This window comes from Synchiropus splendidus, chromosome 5, assembly GCF_027744825.2.
Source record: "Synchiropus splendidus isolate RoL2022-P1 chromosome 5, RoL_Sspl_1.0, whole genome shotgun sequence".
Taxonomy (NCBI): Eukaryota; Metazoa; Chordata; class Actinopteri; order Syngnathiformes; family Callionymidae; genus Synchiropus; species Synchiropus splendidus.
In genome coordinates this window covers 13,590,043-13,605,677 of record NC_071338.1, presented here as the reverse complement: position 1 = coordinate 13,605,677, position 15,635 = coordinate 13,590,043, and the positions used below count along the sequence as shown (strand labels likewise).

At 44.7% G+C, this 15,635-nt stretch overlaps 2 protein-coding genes across 2 annotated transcripts; one reads left to right on the top strand and one right to left on the bottom strand.

The window, feature by feature from the left end:
• Positions 1–276: 276 nt before the first annotated feature.
• eif3jb (eukaryotic translation initiation factor 3, subunit Jb) lies at positions 277–5,179 on the top strand. Its single transcript, XM_053866426.1, has 8 exons — positions 277–467; positions 614–702; positions 2,270–2,327; positions 2,408–2,514; positions 2,583–2,679; positions 3,689–3,859; positions 3,931–4,004; positions 4,130–5,179. The coding sequence occupies exons 1-8, from the start codon at positions 455–457 to the stop codon at positions 4,256–4,258; spliced, it is 738 nt and encodes a 245-aa protein (XP_053722401.1). The 5' UTR covers positions 277–454; the 3' UTR covers positions 4,259–5,179.
• cilp (cartilage intermediate layer protein, nucleotide pyrophosphohydrolase) lies at positions 4,534–11,350 on the bottom strand. Its single transcript, XM_053866425.1, has 9 exons — positions 11,250–11,350; positions 10,559–10,693; positions 9,270–9,320; positions 8,919–9,188; positions 8,628–8,807; positions 8,247–8,552; positions 8,063–8,171; positions 7,836–7,984; positions 4,534–7,743 (listed from the first exon to the last, which is right to left on the bottom strand). Exons 2-9 carry the CDS (start codon positions 10,620–10,622, stop codon positions 5,396–5,398), a joined length of 3,477 nt encoding a protein of 1,158 aa, XP_053722400.1. The 5' UTR covers positions 10,623–10,693; positions 11,250–11,350; the 3' UTR covers positions 4,534–5,395.
• Between the last annotated feature and the right edge of the window lie 4,285 nt (positions 11,351–15,635).

The window sequence follows — 15,635 nt, the reverse complement described above, 5'->3', positions numbered from 1 at the left end:
CAAAGAATATATTATTATTATTGTTTGGAGGTAAAATTGAGAATAAGCTGGAAAGTAAATGCAAACCAAACCCCCATGGTCGTGAATAATAACGTATAAATAGTCTTCATGAACAAGGCAGATGCTCAAATGTCTGTTCTGACTTCCACTGAAGGTTAAGCACTAGAATAACGCAAACCACGCTGAGTAATAGCACCAAAATAACCCGTGAGAATAAATCCGGACGCTGCTTCGGATGAACCTAGAAAGCAGCATGAGGTGATGTGTACTTGCGGGTGAACAGTAGGTTCATGAGTCGGTGCGTTATTCCAGCGAGGCTGGTATCGTGTGGCTCGGTGCGGGCTGGGAGAGGAGATAAGCCGCGTGGTGACGTCCAGCAGGAGGAGGAGACAGGAGGTGCCGCGGCAGCGAGGAGCAGCAGTCCAGCCTGTCAAACACAAGCAACACAGCCATCATGGCGGACTGGGGTGAGAAACTAAGTTGGCACTGGAAGCTTTCTGTCCGCCAGCCGCTCGTCACGGGCTTTGTTGTCGGAGCCCGTCGACCTGTCACAGTCGCACGCGCCGGTTAGATGTGGATCGGTCTCACAAATCTCATGTTCTTGGTGTTGCAGACGCTGACAACTACGAGCCGGAGGAGCCGATTAAAAAGGCGGCAGCGCTGGACAAATGGGAAGGTGAAGACGAAGATGAAGACGTTAAGGTGGGTTCGCGTGGATATCGCGGCAGCGTTTCCAGTTTCGAGCCGAGCCGAGCTCGAGCCCGGGTGTGTTCTGACGAGCTAACAGGAGCTGCTGCTGCTGCCATGCTTGGCGGGTCCGGCTCTGGTTAGCAGCTTAGCCTGTTAGCTCCCTCATGTGCCTCAGTCGTGACACGTTCCCACCCGGAGACTCGCTGGTGCCGTCGCCTTATTCCACTTGAGGTGCACGTCCCACCCTGTTTCTCGCCGTTCGGGCTAATATATTACCTGTTAGCGCTACTGTCGATAGCCCGGTGCTAACCTTGCCTCTTGCTCTTAAACGCGGCAAGTTAACGATATCGCCGCATTTTCAAGCGTTTCGCTTGTCATGTAACGCTCCGTCCGTTACGTCACCACACCTGGAATTCGATGCCACTCGTGAGAATTTGGCGTCAGCTTTGTTTCGGACATGAGGCGGCGTTAGCATGCTAACTCACTTTAGCAGCCCTCTGAAGATGTCATGTGTGTCGATGACTCGACTCATGCGCGGAGTAGGCCTCGAACTTTCTGGCTGGAGACTCGACTCCAGCGAGCCTGGGAAGCCCATGAATGCTGCCGTGCCTCCTCACGCCAGTGACTGGAATTGGGAAAGTGCTGGGTTAGAGGCCTCTTCAATTGTGCTGTGACATATGGTTTGACCATATGCACACGCATCGTTTCGCACCGTCCTCGGACCAGTGTGTTGAGCGCTGTTATAGCAACTTGCAGGGATGAATTTAACGTTCGTTTAATATGTCGAAAGAAGTGCTCAACTTCCACACTATCCTAAGATATTCGACTGCTGCCTAACGATTATTTACATGTTAAAGGAGCGCACACGGAACTTTAAAGAGACGTGTACTGTGCAATACCCCATGGAATATATGGCACTTGTTCACTCCTTCAGGATTGATTCTGTTCAGAACTTGGCTTGATGCTGTTTACTTGTTTATTTGAGATCACCAGCACAGTCATTTCATTAATGGTTTAATGTGTCGGAACTAATATGTTTTGCTTGATCTCAAGCATCTGTTTTGTTGTCATCCTCGTGCCATTTTCCACTTGGAAATCTGCCTTTTAAATCTAACTACATGCTCATTTGTCTTTCTATTTTTCCTTGTGTGCCGTAGTTCTTCAGCCTTGTTTCAGACTACCATTCCTTTTTTCTTTCTTTTCTTTTCTCATAAATAAACATAAATCTGATCAAATGAAAGTTTGCTGAAGCCTGCTAATTCTTCGTTTTTTTTTTTTTTTGTTTCACTCATTTCTCTCTGGTCTTATCGAAGTTCTCCGCTTCTAAATCTGTTTTACTTTCACTTTGCTTTCTTTTTTTCTCCTTTAATTTTGTGCTGAGGCTTGCTTTCACTAATAACTCTTTTTCTTTCGGCTTCTCCCTTCAGGGGTCCTAACTACTACTAACTGATAATGGTTAAATTATACTTGGACAGTACCATTTACTTGATCTGCACATTTTGCTCTTACTACTGCTCATAAAACTGTGTGGATATGATGCAACTAAAATTCTCTGACTTCATGGAGCTTTTGTTTTCAGGATAACTGGGATGATGAGGAGGAGGAAGAGGTAAAGAAGGAAGAGCCTAAACCCATTGGTATGTGCAAAATAAAAATGTAAATCAGATCACGATGATTAAATACTGTAATGACTCCTTTATTTGATTTGGATTTTCAGAGTCAAAGGTTTCTGAAAAGAAAAGGTTGATTGAGAAAATTAAGGAGAAGGAAAATCGTTTAAAGAAGAAACAGCAGGAGGAGAACGAAAAAGTCAGGCAAGAAAATGTGAGTTTGCAGTCCTCATTTTTGGTGTGGCATTTTACCTTGTTCATTGTTCTGTTTTCTCTCTCCAGCAACAAGAGCTCACTCCGGATGAACAACTTGCAGAGAAGTTGAGAGTGAAGAAACTACAGGAAGACGCAGACCTTGAGCTTGCAAAGGATGCTTTTGGTAGGAAAAACGCTCCCCCTGTTTTTAAATGCTTTAAAAGATGGTCAGTAGTTGGCGAATGAAACTTGAATTAGATGTCTAGGTCGTCGGTGAACATCATTTCTCCAGCGCGATTCATGAACAGTAATCTTGGCAGTGTCATATGGAGCTCTACAGTTAAAGTTGTGTGGAAATTGGGCCTGCAGGAAGAAAGACTTCCTCTTATTAAAGCTATAAATCAGAGTGGATTATTTAACAAGAGTCTCATATTGTGTAGCTGCATGTCCTGACAGGAGCCTTCATGCTCTATAGAGAAAGTTTTATTCTTAAAACCCAACATTTTCTGCTAGCATTAACCCTGCCTGAGGCGAATTTGGTTCAACAAGGAGATGAGGAGGCAGACTTGCGCAAGCTGTGCAGTGAATTCTATAATACTAAAGGAGGTTTTTTTTGTTGCAGCTCAATGACTGATTCATCTCAATTTTGATATATTTTAATTCAAGACAAAAAATGCAAAAGTATCAGATGATGCATAACTATTCACTTAAAAAAGGACAGCTGAAAAACATTTAAGTCATTGGACAAAAAGAAAATAATGGTGAGTGTTGCCAAGCGTGGGCTGCGTCAACTGTGAGGGGCAGGTGCACTGCACAACACACAAATCTTCTGAAGCCTGCAGTAGGCTGCCACAGGTTTTTGTGAGCGGCAAAGAAAAACAGTGATCAACATTTGCAGATCACATACCTTTTCATGATCGGTGAATGATGGATCGGAGCGTCACTAAAAATAGCTGGTTAAAACAACCCTTTACTGTTTGGTAGCGTAAGACTAAGAATGTGGAAACGCGTGAAAACCTTTGGTCATGAGAACAGCCTTCGACATGCATTGACTTTTCACTTCAACATGAAGAGAACATGATCAAGCTGCATCTAGCTATATTGGTTTTTTTTTTTTTTAAATCTAGACGTATAGAACGGGAATGCAAGAGAGTTTGGACTTTAAATGAATGACTTGTTTTCTTGTGTCCCAGGTGTTGGCAGCACATCAAACAGTGTCTCTGGGATTGACGCCATGTTTCCGTCTTCCAAAGAAGAATTCACAGAGTTTGAAAAGCTGCTGAAGGAAAAGATATCCCGGTTTGAAAAGTCGGTGCATTATTCCAGTTTCTTGGATTCTTTGTTTCGGGATCTCTGTATTTCATGTAAGACATCCCCTACTGTTATGATTGACGGTAAATTGATTGAAACTGATGTTTCCTTTTTTTTTTTGCAGTGGAAGTAGATGATTTGAAAAAAGTCAGTAACTCCCTCTCTTTGCTACTTAGTGAAAAACAAAAACAAGAAAAAGTAAGTCCTACTGATGTTCTTGTTGTGTCCAGCTGATGGCGCTGTTGTCTTCCAGTTATTGCCAAGAGCCCATAATGTTAACGCATTCTTTTCCCGCTCACGTTTTTTTTTTGTTTTAATAACAGCAGAACAAAGGAAAGAAAAAGAAGAAAGGTGTCGTACCTGGTGGCGGATTGAAAGCACAGATGAGGGATGAGCTGGACTATGCTGAGTTCGACGGTGGCTACGCCCAGGACTATGAGGACTTCATGTGACAGCGGCTCCCCCACCCCCAGTCTTCACCTTTCCAACCCCGAGCAGTGCAGCTGTACCTCATCACGCTGTCCAGTGCCATCCTGGAGAATTCGAACTTTGTAGCCCCGTTCATTGCGCTTCAACGACCAGAGGGACTATTCCAGGGAGCATAAAATCTCTCCACCCTTTTTTGTTTAAATTGAATGATATTGCCTTTTTCATTCTCGTTCAGACATGAAATTAACTCAAAGCTTTGAAGAAGGAAGGAGTGCGGTTTCTTGGTCAAAGGGTTCATTTTAATGAAGCGTTTCTCTGGAGAAAATGACAGATACAGTATTGCAGTTGTATTTGTAGTGACAGAAACAAAGGTTCTATGCAAGAACACAATGTCCTATATATATATACAGATACATTTTAAAGCCTGTTTTTCTGTCACTTCATTTTCTTGGCATGTGTGCCATGGTGTGACATACAGATGACGGACGACCTACACCACCCTGCCTGTGTGCATTTTCCATACAGGAGGCAAAGCCGAAAACATTTGACGTTTCATTTTACGGTGAATGTTCAACAACTGAACTCCACAAAAAGTTTAACAGACATTTACTTGATACATCTTTCGAGTGTCCTTGGGAAAATAGAGCTTAAAGGCCTTCAGTTGCTTTACAAACTGCAATCTAATGTGATATTCTGTCGGACTTGGTCTTCATCTAAACGTTGCTTCTGCTGGCTTGTATCAAGTGTGATGAGGAGCGGAGGTCCGCAGGCCTCACCCCACCATATCTTCATATGGGCTCAAAACTGAGGTTTACGTCTCCTAGTTTTCTAGCAGTCGACCAGATTCGTCGCGACATGGACAATTGGAAATGTACAGTGTTTGGAAATACAGCATCTGCAGTGTTTTTTAAGCATCTAATTTAATAAATCGCTGGTCAAATGGGTGAACTTGATCCTTTATTGGTGTCAGGGTTTTGATGTGTGTAATAAATACTCTATTTACAATTTCAAGTATACATTTTCCACAGTACAGTTAAAAAATGCAACAGCCTATTGGCAAGAAATTTCAAGGTTAATAGGGGCACGTGGCCAAACTGCTTAACTGAATACACGAGTGCACCTGTCGTGGCGGGTGCTTCGCTCTTCTCATCTTGTGCTATTTAGTTCCGGGTCCTTGTGCGTCTTCCCAATGGATCCCTGGCGCTCCTCCTTCGAGCGTTTGCCCTCTGTCGACGTCTGTTTTGCCTGCTGTCGCCTCTGCCTCCGCTTGTCATGACTTGGCTCTGCGAACTCTGAACTGTCTGGAAGACACTTTGACGGGTGACTTCACGATCCCCGCACGTGAAGGTCAGTGCAACTCCTTCGTTGCTCTTCATGACTCGGGACGTTCCGTCGGACGTGCCATCGAAGCAGCGCCCCAGAGCGATCTCTTTGGCTGTGCGTGGATCCTGGTCAGTCACGGTATAGATGCCATAGTTGTGACCCAGCGGGTCAAGAGGAGCCAGCATGGTGAACTCGTTGGTGTCATTGTTGACGGCCAGAGGCAGGTGGTTGACTAAATACTCCTGGAGCATTCCGTTGACCTCGTCTCTTTTGCAGCTTCCCTGAGGAATCACCTTCACCAGGGTCCGGTCCACACGTTCCTGATCGTACAGCATACCGCTGCACTTGAACTCCAGGCACACAGCAGACAGGGTCGGTGTGTCCATGTCACGGATACTTCGAATGTCTCGGAGGCCGTAGAGCTGACCCACTGTTTTCGGGTGGGTGCCACCCATGTTTCGAGAGCGGACGTTCAGCTCGTGCGGGCTGTTCAATTTGACTTTGATGAAGCAGGCTCGATATTCCATGGGCTTGGGCCACCAGCTCAGGTAGTCCTCGGTCCAGCTCATAGGGTCGTCTTCATTAAAGGGCACGGTGTTGTAGTCGTACCGATCGCCCTCTACCCTAGAAAAGCGAAAGTGTGCAGCACTGAACGGTGCCTCCTCACATTCTTTCAGGTTCTCAAAGGCATAGACCGGTCCGTTGGATTCTTCGGCCGTGTTTGGGGTTGGTTTTGCCACGTTGATACTGAATGCCGTCTTCTTCACTTTGGGATCTTCGTGATCGGTGCGCCTGTAGTTCAGTTTATCGAGGTAAGGCTGAGGGACGCCAATGAGGTTCGGATTGAGTTTGGGTGAGGAGGGCACCGCCTCCAGTTCTTCTCCACCGAGGTTGGCCATGACATACGCGGAGTAAGCGTCAGCTTTTTGGTCGTCACAGAAGGCAGGCAGACAGGCCCCGTTGGACCCCGTGATGACGCTATCAAAACGGCCCCAGGCCCGAGGGTTGGACGAAAAACCGGCTGTGGGTTCCATGTTGATGAGACTGACCACGACCCCCTCCACTTGTTCACTAGGCATAAACCGCTCACTACGGAATGCTCTGACTTTCACATAACACCTACGGTTTTCTGGAACATCCAAGTTAAAGAGCCGCCTCTCTCGGATCTCCATGTTACCAATCAGAAACGTCCTCTCTTCCCGCTTCCTCCTGGATGTCCTCTCCAACTTCAGGCTTCCTTCCTCCTCCCACAGACCAGTGTCTGGGTTTAGTGACCAGAGTTTCATAGCGCCGAGATGCTCGGGCATTGTCACCTGAGCTGAATCCAGAAACACTTGGACCTCACCGGCGTTCAGAGGTTCGTTTGTTTCCTCCGTTCTAAAATCAACGGAGAACATCCCGTAGGTCCTCAAAGGCAAAGTATCGCCTTCACTGCCGACAAAATTCAGATCACTTTGGGCTGCAGCAGCGGTTGACACATCTCTTGGGTCCAGAAAGGTCACGCTGGCGTCGACATTACCAGTGAAGATTTCTCCATTTTCTTTGTAAAAACTATGAGGTGGAATCTGAATGTGAACCATGGGATCCTGGTTTTCCACTTCCCCCAGCTCCAGAGTGTTGGTCTCCATGGAGCTGATTCTGATCGGTTCCTTCCTTCTCAGGAGTTTGATCTCATGGTAAATGGCTCCTCCTTTTGCATTGAAGGGTAGAACCTTTGTCGTGTTGATAAACTTCTTCAAATTGTCCACAAAAGTCAGGACCAGTCTCTCAGTCTCAGGTGGCACCTGCAGTGAAAAGGTCCCCTTGTAACCAGTGCGTCCAATTCTCACTCCATTCATAAAGATATGGCCAAATCTCATTGGCTCACTGTTGTCCGCTGCCACAGCCCGACCGTGCACCATTGCCTTGGTGTCAACACACTTCTGGCAGCCGCATTCGGTCACCACCATGGTGGGCAGCTGGTAGCCCCGACACTGTAACTGCCTCTTCTCCATCTTTGCGACGCCACAGCAGTACGCCACTTTGTCGTTGCATCTGATTCCATTGTCAAGCTGCCCGGCGCACGTTCTTGGGGGGCACCTGCCCACATCGTAGTACAAAGAGTTGGTGCTGTTTTGGAAGCAGTCGTGAGGGAGACGGATGAGGTTGGACTCCGGCTGGGAGCCACACGACTGTTCCGTTTTGCCTGGAAATATGATTTAAAAAAACACGCTACATCACTCAAGTAGACTTTGACTTGCCAGAGAGTTCAAGGAAACCACTGAAAAATAAACTCACCAATGACTTTGAGAGTGGCTGCTTTAGTTTTCACAGCCCCAGTGGGACCACTTGCCCGGCAGTAGTACTCCCCGGAGTGTCCACTGCGCAGATCGCGGAGCACCAAAGTGCTCTCAGTCTCTTTTTCTAAGAGAGACCCATTATGAAACCTGTTGGAAAACGGAGGGTCAAAAATGAACAAGTGAAAGTTGCCAACTCAGATGGGCTTTAGTTGGAAGCCTGCTCACCACTGGTATTTGTCCGGTCCAGGAATCCCTTCGATCTTGCAGCAGAGGGCACTGGCTTGTCCTTCTCTTCTGACCTTGCTCTCAGGATTGCTGACAACCCGGAGCTTTTCTTGAAGGAGGTAAGAGAAGACATCAGAAAATCACCTGAGGGAGGCGCAGCGTTGTCGTGGGGACACAGCAGTACCTGCTCTTTTGAGCTGAAGGCTCAGGACTGAGGTTCTTTGATCGCTGAGGGGCACGACAACGTTTTGGGTGACATGTCCCTGCAGGTTGACCGACAGGGTGGTGTTGCCGTCGGCGCAGATGCCGGGGACACGGAAGTGTCCGTTGTGGTCAGTTAAGGTGAGGAGCTGACCAGAGCGCAGGATTGCTGCCCCCTCAGCTGTGAGGCCACCAGCGCCCCGAACAGACCCCAGCAGGATGTGATCTTCACAGGTGCAGGCGTCGCACTCTGCGTTGACTTTACCTTTCACGCACTGGAGGCTGCACTCTACAGGATGAGCCTCTGTTAAATCCGACGTCACCAGCATGTTGCATGTGGTCTGTTTCTTTTTAAAGAGCTCACCTTGAATTGGACAGGAAGGGCCACTGCATGCTCTTCCTTCCACTTTGGGTCCAGTGCACGGTGTTGAGCGGGACTTGCAGCTCCTTGTGCGGATTTGAACCGCCACTTGATCACAGAGGGCTGGGCAGGGGCTCCAGTCGGACCAAGGCCCCCAGACTGCCTCAGTCTTAGCACCGCCATCTTGGAGACAAAAGCAAGGTGAAGACCTGTTAATACCATCAGTAGGCTGTGGAGCCAGGGAAGCACTTAGCAAAGGATCATTCATGATTTGTGAAAGATCTGAAGTCAAACCTTTAGGACAAAGGAAGCGCACGGCGTAATTCGAGCAGTTACGCTCTGGACCTTGTTCCTCATTGAGGCACCAGAAACCCACAGTGGGGTCTCCATGAACTATTTCTCCAGTTTCTCGAGCTGGGACCCACTCGGTGGTCCTGGCCTCCAGCGCCCGGGGGGTCTCACATACTCGGGAACGGTAGTAGAAGCGAATGGCTTCCAGCTGTTCGTAGTCACCACGTCCACCAGGGTGATCGACGTTGAACCATGTGGTCCACTCAAAGTTCTCTGGAGGAAACAAAATCAGTTCAAGAGGAAGCTGTCATGTTTAACGCACAGGGAACTGTCAGATATTCAGAAGCGCATTACCATCTGGGTACACAGCAGGGTTGGAGTCTCGGTTGTCTCTCCTCCATGAGCCTGCCAGAGAGCCAGGTGGGAGAGCTTCACAGTAACTCACCAGTGAGACAAATGGGAAAAGGCATTTCACGGTTCTCTTTGAGCCAATGTCAGGATGATGTCTGCGATGTGTGACCGTCATTTATCCCTCAGCTGTGTAATTGTACACATAGTATATAATCAAAATGCAATGCTGTCTCATGCCCATCCTTTTTTGGGGGGGAAAAATCCCGCCGAACTTTTGGTATTTAAAGATTTAAGTTGACCAGCATGACACGATGAAATAAAACGATTACTCCTCTGATCATTCTGGGCATAACTTTATGCTTAAAAACACCAAACTATAATTTGCAGATTCATTGTTGTCGGAAAAGTTGGCTCTGCCTGAAGGAATGATGATTTAGATGTTTGAATTGAATTTTTTTTTTTTATCATCCTTAAATTGCCAGTTTAAACTCATATTATATTAATATTTGGTTACATTTTGATCTTCAAATGATGAAGAATCTCTTATCCCACAAAACTAATTTGTCAAAAATTAACGGACAATTCATATTTGTTATTTCAGTGAGAATAAAAGTGGTATGAAGTTACTGAACCACAAAAATAATGATAATTATTGTCATCATTATTATCTGCCAATAATAATGATAACAAATGCACGGGCGGTGTATAACAACAACAACAACAACAACAACAACAACAACAACAACAACAACAATAATAATAATAATAATTATTATTATTATTATAACGTCTTGCTTCTTTTTTAAAATTCAAATTATCTTTATTAATTTTAGATATTCATAACAAACTTACATGAAATACATAACCATGGTCCATACATAATCAACAAAAAAAGTGAAAAATAAAAAGTCATAATAATAGTAATAAAATAAAATTTCAATAATAATAAAATTAAATAACATTTAGAGAAATAAAGATAATAATGGTAACTCTTCCCTCACCACACTCAGTCTGTCAGCAAAGTAATGAACATATAAATGAGTTAAAGTTGAATTGCATCTTGGACCACAACAGTGTACTTAAATGACGTACCAACAAAGACCTTTGCAAGAAAACACTTCTCCACAGTCGCAAATGTGACATGCTGGCAATTTTTTCACGTTATTTCCTGATACTCTGCTTTGGTTTTGGTTGCTGGATCTAGGACTCGGTGTGTTTATTTAGAAGTCTGGTGAGTTTTAATACCTAAGTGCAAATACCAGGTCGTCTTCGCAACCATGTGCCAGACTCACCTTGAGCTGTAACAACAGTTGCTGTGGTGATCCCCAGGATGAAAAGGAGAGGCCTCACTGACATTCTCACTCTTTGCCGTTATATCTGACCCCTGAACTTTCACCTCTGTTCATGTGCGTTCGACACCAGGATCTCTGGAGAAAATAGAGTAGCACACACTCACTGGCGCAGTTGGTCAGGAGACTTCAGGACACCGAAGCTTTGCTGGTGTTTGAAAAACAGCCGCAAGCAGCGGAATACCTGTGTCAGCAAAAGTGACCATGCAAAGAGCCACTTTTGAATATATTAGATACATATTTTTTAGTTGTGTGTTCCACAATCATAGAAGCTGATGGTGAGAAGAAAAAGGTGCTTTACAAAGCCCCCCCACTCAAATTACACATCTGTGTTAGTCATCACCATTTGTCAGGGGAGCTCTCAAACATTTCTGCATCCACTTACGAAGACTCTGGCGACACAATCCAACACCCACACAAGCTCCACATTTGTTGACTCAAATACCAGGAAATCTGCTTAACATAGCCACTTATCCATCCGAAACAAAGAAAAGTTGGCATACAAAGAAAGTGCTATACATCAGTAAGTATATATGAAGGTCTGATGTAAGTGGGGACACACGTGAGTTCTTCTAGCCTGCTATATACTTGTGTTTCATTCAGAAAGCTAAACATGAAAACAATGAAATCTTACCTGCTTCAGAGTTGTTGGTGACTGCTCTTAAACAAGTTCTTCTCTATCAGTGGCTGTGTGTCCCGCTCACTCCTGTCTCACATTTCTCCCCTCCTTCAGCCTTCTCTCTGCCTCACACACGTCCTCAGCCACTCTTATACCTCCCGGCCTCCGGCAGCCCTCCCTCTCTGCCGCCTTTGGATTACACCGTTACGCTGGTCATCTATCACATTGATTGTTGGGGTCTGACATTCAGTGGTTATTAGACTGTGCTGCGCGTGAAGAGAAGAGACTCCGGGGTGTGAGGAACAAATGGTAGTGAATGAATTGCCCCGTGTGCTTCAAAATCAATACGGATTGAGTCAAACTGCGCATTTATCCTCTTTCGGTCTAACATCAAGTGAGTCCAGAAATCTGCGGACACCTGCTACAAACTGGGGACTTGCCTTAGTATGTTTGTGCCTATATGTTTGTCAAATTCAGAGCCCCATCGAACCTGCGATGTCAGTGGGTTCCTTGTATTAAGAGCCTGTGGATAGTAAACTATTGCCCCTCCACCGCAATGTGTCTGTCATGCCATGTCCGTCCAACCATCTGTTGATCTGTGAAGTTTCTCTGACCCGAATCTGAACCCGTTCTGATCTTTTTACTGTCATCCATCAAAGCGTCTGCCCATCTTGAATCCTCTGCCAAGCAAAACATTGAAACCATGCGTCAGTAAAGTGTTCCGTCCATGCATCGACTGACTGATCTCCTCCTTGCTCTCCATGGCTTTCTCCTTATGGCACGGGAAGGATTCAGAATTTGAAATAAATGCTGATCCTCATATCGTGTCTAACCAGTGTGTGTGTGATAAAAGTCGACTTTTTTGAATAAATCGCAGTGTTTTATCAGGTCCACAGTATGTTGCTGGTATAAAATCATTCATTCCATCATTAGATTTGGGGTGAGAAGCAGGGGACACCCTGGACAGGACCCCACGGTACAAACACGAACAGCGGACAATTCAGAGTAAAAATAACAATGTTTTTGGTGTGTGGGAGTAAAGGTGTGAGATATATCATTTTACACAGAACTGAGCAAATGTGACTTTTTTTTTAAATTCATAATGGATTCAGAACCAAGAAACATATTGAACAGCTATGATTTCATCCCACAACAATTGACCGCAGGCAGGACGTCCGACGGTGCTTGATGTCTTCCCAGGACTGCAGGTATGTGAAGCTGGACCAAATATGCACATCAGCTGCCGTGCAGTTTTCCGCCCAGGCAAACTCATTGATTACAACTGTAGAACTGCTTCTCCGGCTCTTGCTTCCAGACGGTGACGAAACCTTTGCTGGAGTAACTGTGGCTCTTTATCTGGGTCAACGATCAGGTGCATCAGCTGCGGCGGAAACTGCTGAGGCGAAACAACTGTAGCGTCTCTACAAGCAGTTATTACAATAGTTCTGAGGTGAAAAAGAAGTGTCATGTACATGCAACTATAAGACTGAAAAACCATTGCGGCTGCTCGCTCTGTTCATTGTACACATTGAGGAATGACACAGAACGTATACTTTAAGTCACCAACATGTTCTTTGTTTGCTATATTATCTATGGCTGCTTGACATAAACAGCTCTGAAGTGTGATCTGTCCGTCTTCTGCTGACATTGGAGCTGCACCGAGCGCCGGTTTAAAGCAGGTTATTTCCTAAACATTTACGAGCGCTGGACTGAGTGGGGTTTGTTGCTCTGGTTTTATACCTTCGTAAACGTGCGGAGAGAGGACGGGGAGAGAAGTCTGGAGGGTTGAGGGTGCACCACACACCCAAACATTTTGTTTCCATGGCAGCAGCAGGAATCTGTTTGGACGTTAATAATGAACTTTATTATATTATGGTGCTTTGATTGCCTTGGGGTACAAGTGGAAAAACAACACAGATCCAACTGAAAAGAATATATTTTTTTTAAATCAGCGTAGTCACTGACACTCAGGCCAAAATGGGATTCTTTCGACAGCTGCTTTTGATGTGAGGAGCGCTGATATCCTCAAGAGACTCAGAGAAGAGCAGCTGGTTTGCCTTGACGAAATAAGAGAGATGAGATGATGCATCTGATACACAAGTCACCATATGAAGATGGAAGGCGTCTGTCTTCGCGCTGACATGAGAACGTCTCAACAGTTTGATCAGTTGGAGTTGTTGTCCTCCATCCTTTTCTTCTTAGAAACAACAACTCGATTTCCACAATTTTCTTCTCATCATTTTTCTTTTTTTTTTTTTACATCAAAGATGTCAATGGCAAAGCTAAAATGTAATAGAGGTCACATGCATAATGTTGAGTGTAACTTTAACATCTATCATATTACGAGCATCCATCATCATCAGATCCAACATCAGCAAACATTGAGGCCACGAGGAAACTCCTCTCCAAGCCTGTCTCCACTGTGGTGGGCTGGAAAGAGTTAGGTTCTGAGACCTTTCCTGGAAGTGGGAGTAGTGTTGATCCACCATACGGTTCACAAATGCCACCAAAGCCGCTAAAACTGGTGCTGCGCTCGACAACAAAATCCATTCACGTCGTGGTCAAAGGTGTTAATGTCTGCGCAGTTTCCCGTCTTTTTAAAAGTGAACAACTCCCTCAGTTGGAGGCCCCTAACGACAGAAGCAGAGGCTGCTGGGCATATTTCAACTGCTAGAGTCATTAAAGGGACCGAGTCGAACCCCCCCCCCCGGTGCTCCCTGACTAACCCCTCCGTCTCTCCTCTGTCCTTGTCTGCAATAGGAAAACATATCAGAAGAGTGCAGCTGCAATAGTTTGTATGTGTTTCAGCAGCAGTCAGCGAAAACTCGGTGTTTGACAGATGTAAACCTCCTCGTAATTTACAGGTTAAAAACATTGTCACGGCTTTTGCTGAGCACAGCGAGAGACAAAGTCCAGACCTCTTTCTCTTCAGGAATTCTTCCTGAAGTGTCAAATATGGTCAATCCAAACAATTGTTTGTTTTCTCTGGTTGCGTAGAGGTATGACTTTCCGCACAACAAACAGTGATTGTGTCGTGACAGCGTTCCTCAGTAACAAATGTAACTTCAAAGAACATAAATAACACCTAAATATTATGAAAGGGTTTCAGTGACTCTTCATTTTAAATCCTCCTTTTTTGTTTGAATTTTCCATAATTGTATTTATCCATTCTTTTCTGCATTTTCAAAATAATGTTTGAGATAATTTTCATATTTTGATTTATGTAAAAACGTTGAAACATACAATATTCACTTGTGTCATTTTCATATATATATATATATATATATATATATATATATATATATATATATATATATATATATATATATATATATATAGCCCCAGATTTTACATTGTTTAGTTGTTTTCAGAATTGTTAAAAAGATCTTTTCATCTTTCCCTTGAGGACTTTAAACTCATTAAACAGTAATGGATGGTAATAACCACATACAGATCAATATTCATACTCCTCACCTCACACTACGAATGAGGATCAGTTCCCTAAAAAAAAAAGAATTCAATGAATGAATGAAGGATAATTTCAGTCTTCACAAGTGTGAATTCCTTGTATGACAAATTACATTTGACATTTGTGTCTTCATGATATAAGATGGCTTCATTATTGTTACATTGCAGTCAACTGAGTCAATGTCTCTTCTTACTTTCCACAGAGATTGAAGAGTAGACTCTAATGTGTGGGGAGCATAAAAGAGAATGTCTTACTGTGTGAACACTGGTAGTGAAGGTTGTCTAGTTCACTATGGATCACACTGTCATCCACAAACATCAGAATCCACTGAGCTTCCTGTCTGACCTCAGGCTGCATTCCTTCTCTGAATATAAAAGCCATCTTGCGCATAAACATGCAGCTGGTGAAATCCAACTTTGGATAGATTGATGCTGAAATAGGTCATGCTGCCTCAGCAACAATTTTAGGACATGTTTGGATGATGAAAGCAACTTAGCACATCACTTATTTGTCATCAGATTAAAACAAACACAGGCAGTGAGAGAAGGACATGTGTTTTTGGTCTAAAACACTTTTGGGAAGCGAATGTCGAGGCGGCAGCGTCTCCTGCATGATCTGTGCTCAGTTCCCTCAGTTCAGTCAAGCATGAAATGATGCAGAAGTGGAGAGATGAGAAACATGTGGGGCGACCTGGAGCCGTTCTCTTCAAGGCCTTTTGTGTGTTTTGGAGAGTGGAAGACAGAGCACTCCCTGGCCTGTATGGGCTGAGAAACAAGCTTGGCAGGTTCATGTACGCCGCAGGATTTCTGTTTTTCTTCCTCCAATGCATAAAATAAAATTTACAGGATTATGAGCCATTGTTTATTGTGGCTCATCATTCAGTGAAGACGACAGTGACATGCCATTAAATGGCGCTTAAACCCTGACCAAAA

Coding starts and splice junctions, on each gene's coding strand:
- eif3jb (XM_053866426.1), top strand. Junction 703..2,269: donor ACGAAGATGAAGACGTTAAG/GTGGGTTCGCGT, acceptor TTTTGTTTTCAG/GATAACTGGGATGATGAGGA. Junction 4,005..4,129: donor AAAAACAAAAACAAGAAAAA/GTAAGTCCTACT, acceptor TTTTAATAACAG/CAGAACAAAGGAAAGAAAAA.
- cilp (XM_053866425.1), bottom strand. CDS start 10,622: ATGTCAGTGAGGCCTCTCCTTTTCATCCTGGGGATCACCACAGCAACT. Junction 9,321..10,558: donor AACTGTTGTTACAGCTCAAG/GTGAGTCTGGCA, acceptor GCTCTCTGGCAG/GCTCATGGAGGAGAGACAAC. Junction 8,808..8,918: donor GCGCTTCCTTTGTCCTAAAG/GTTTGACTTCAG, acceptor TTTGTCTCCAAG/ATGGCGGTGCTAAGACTGAG.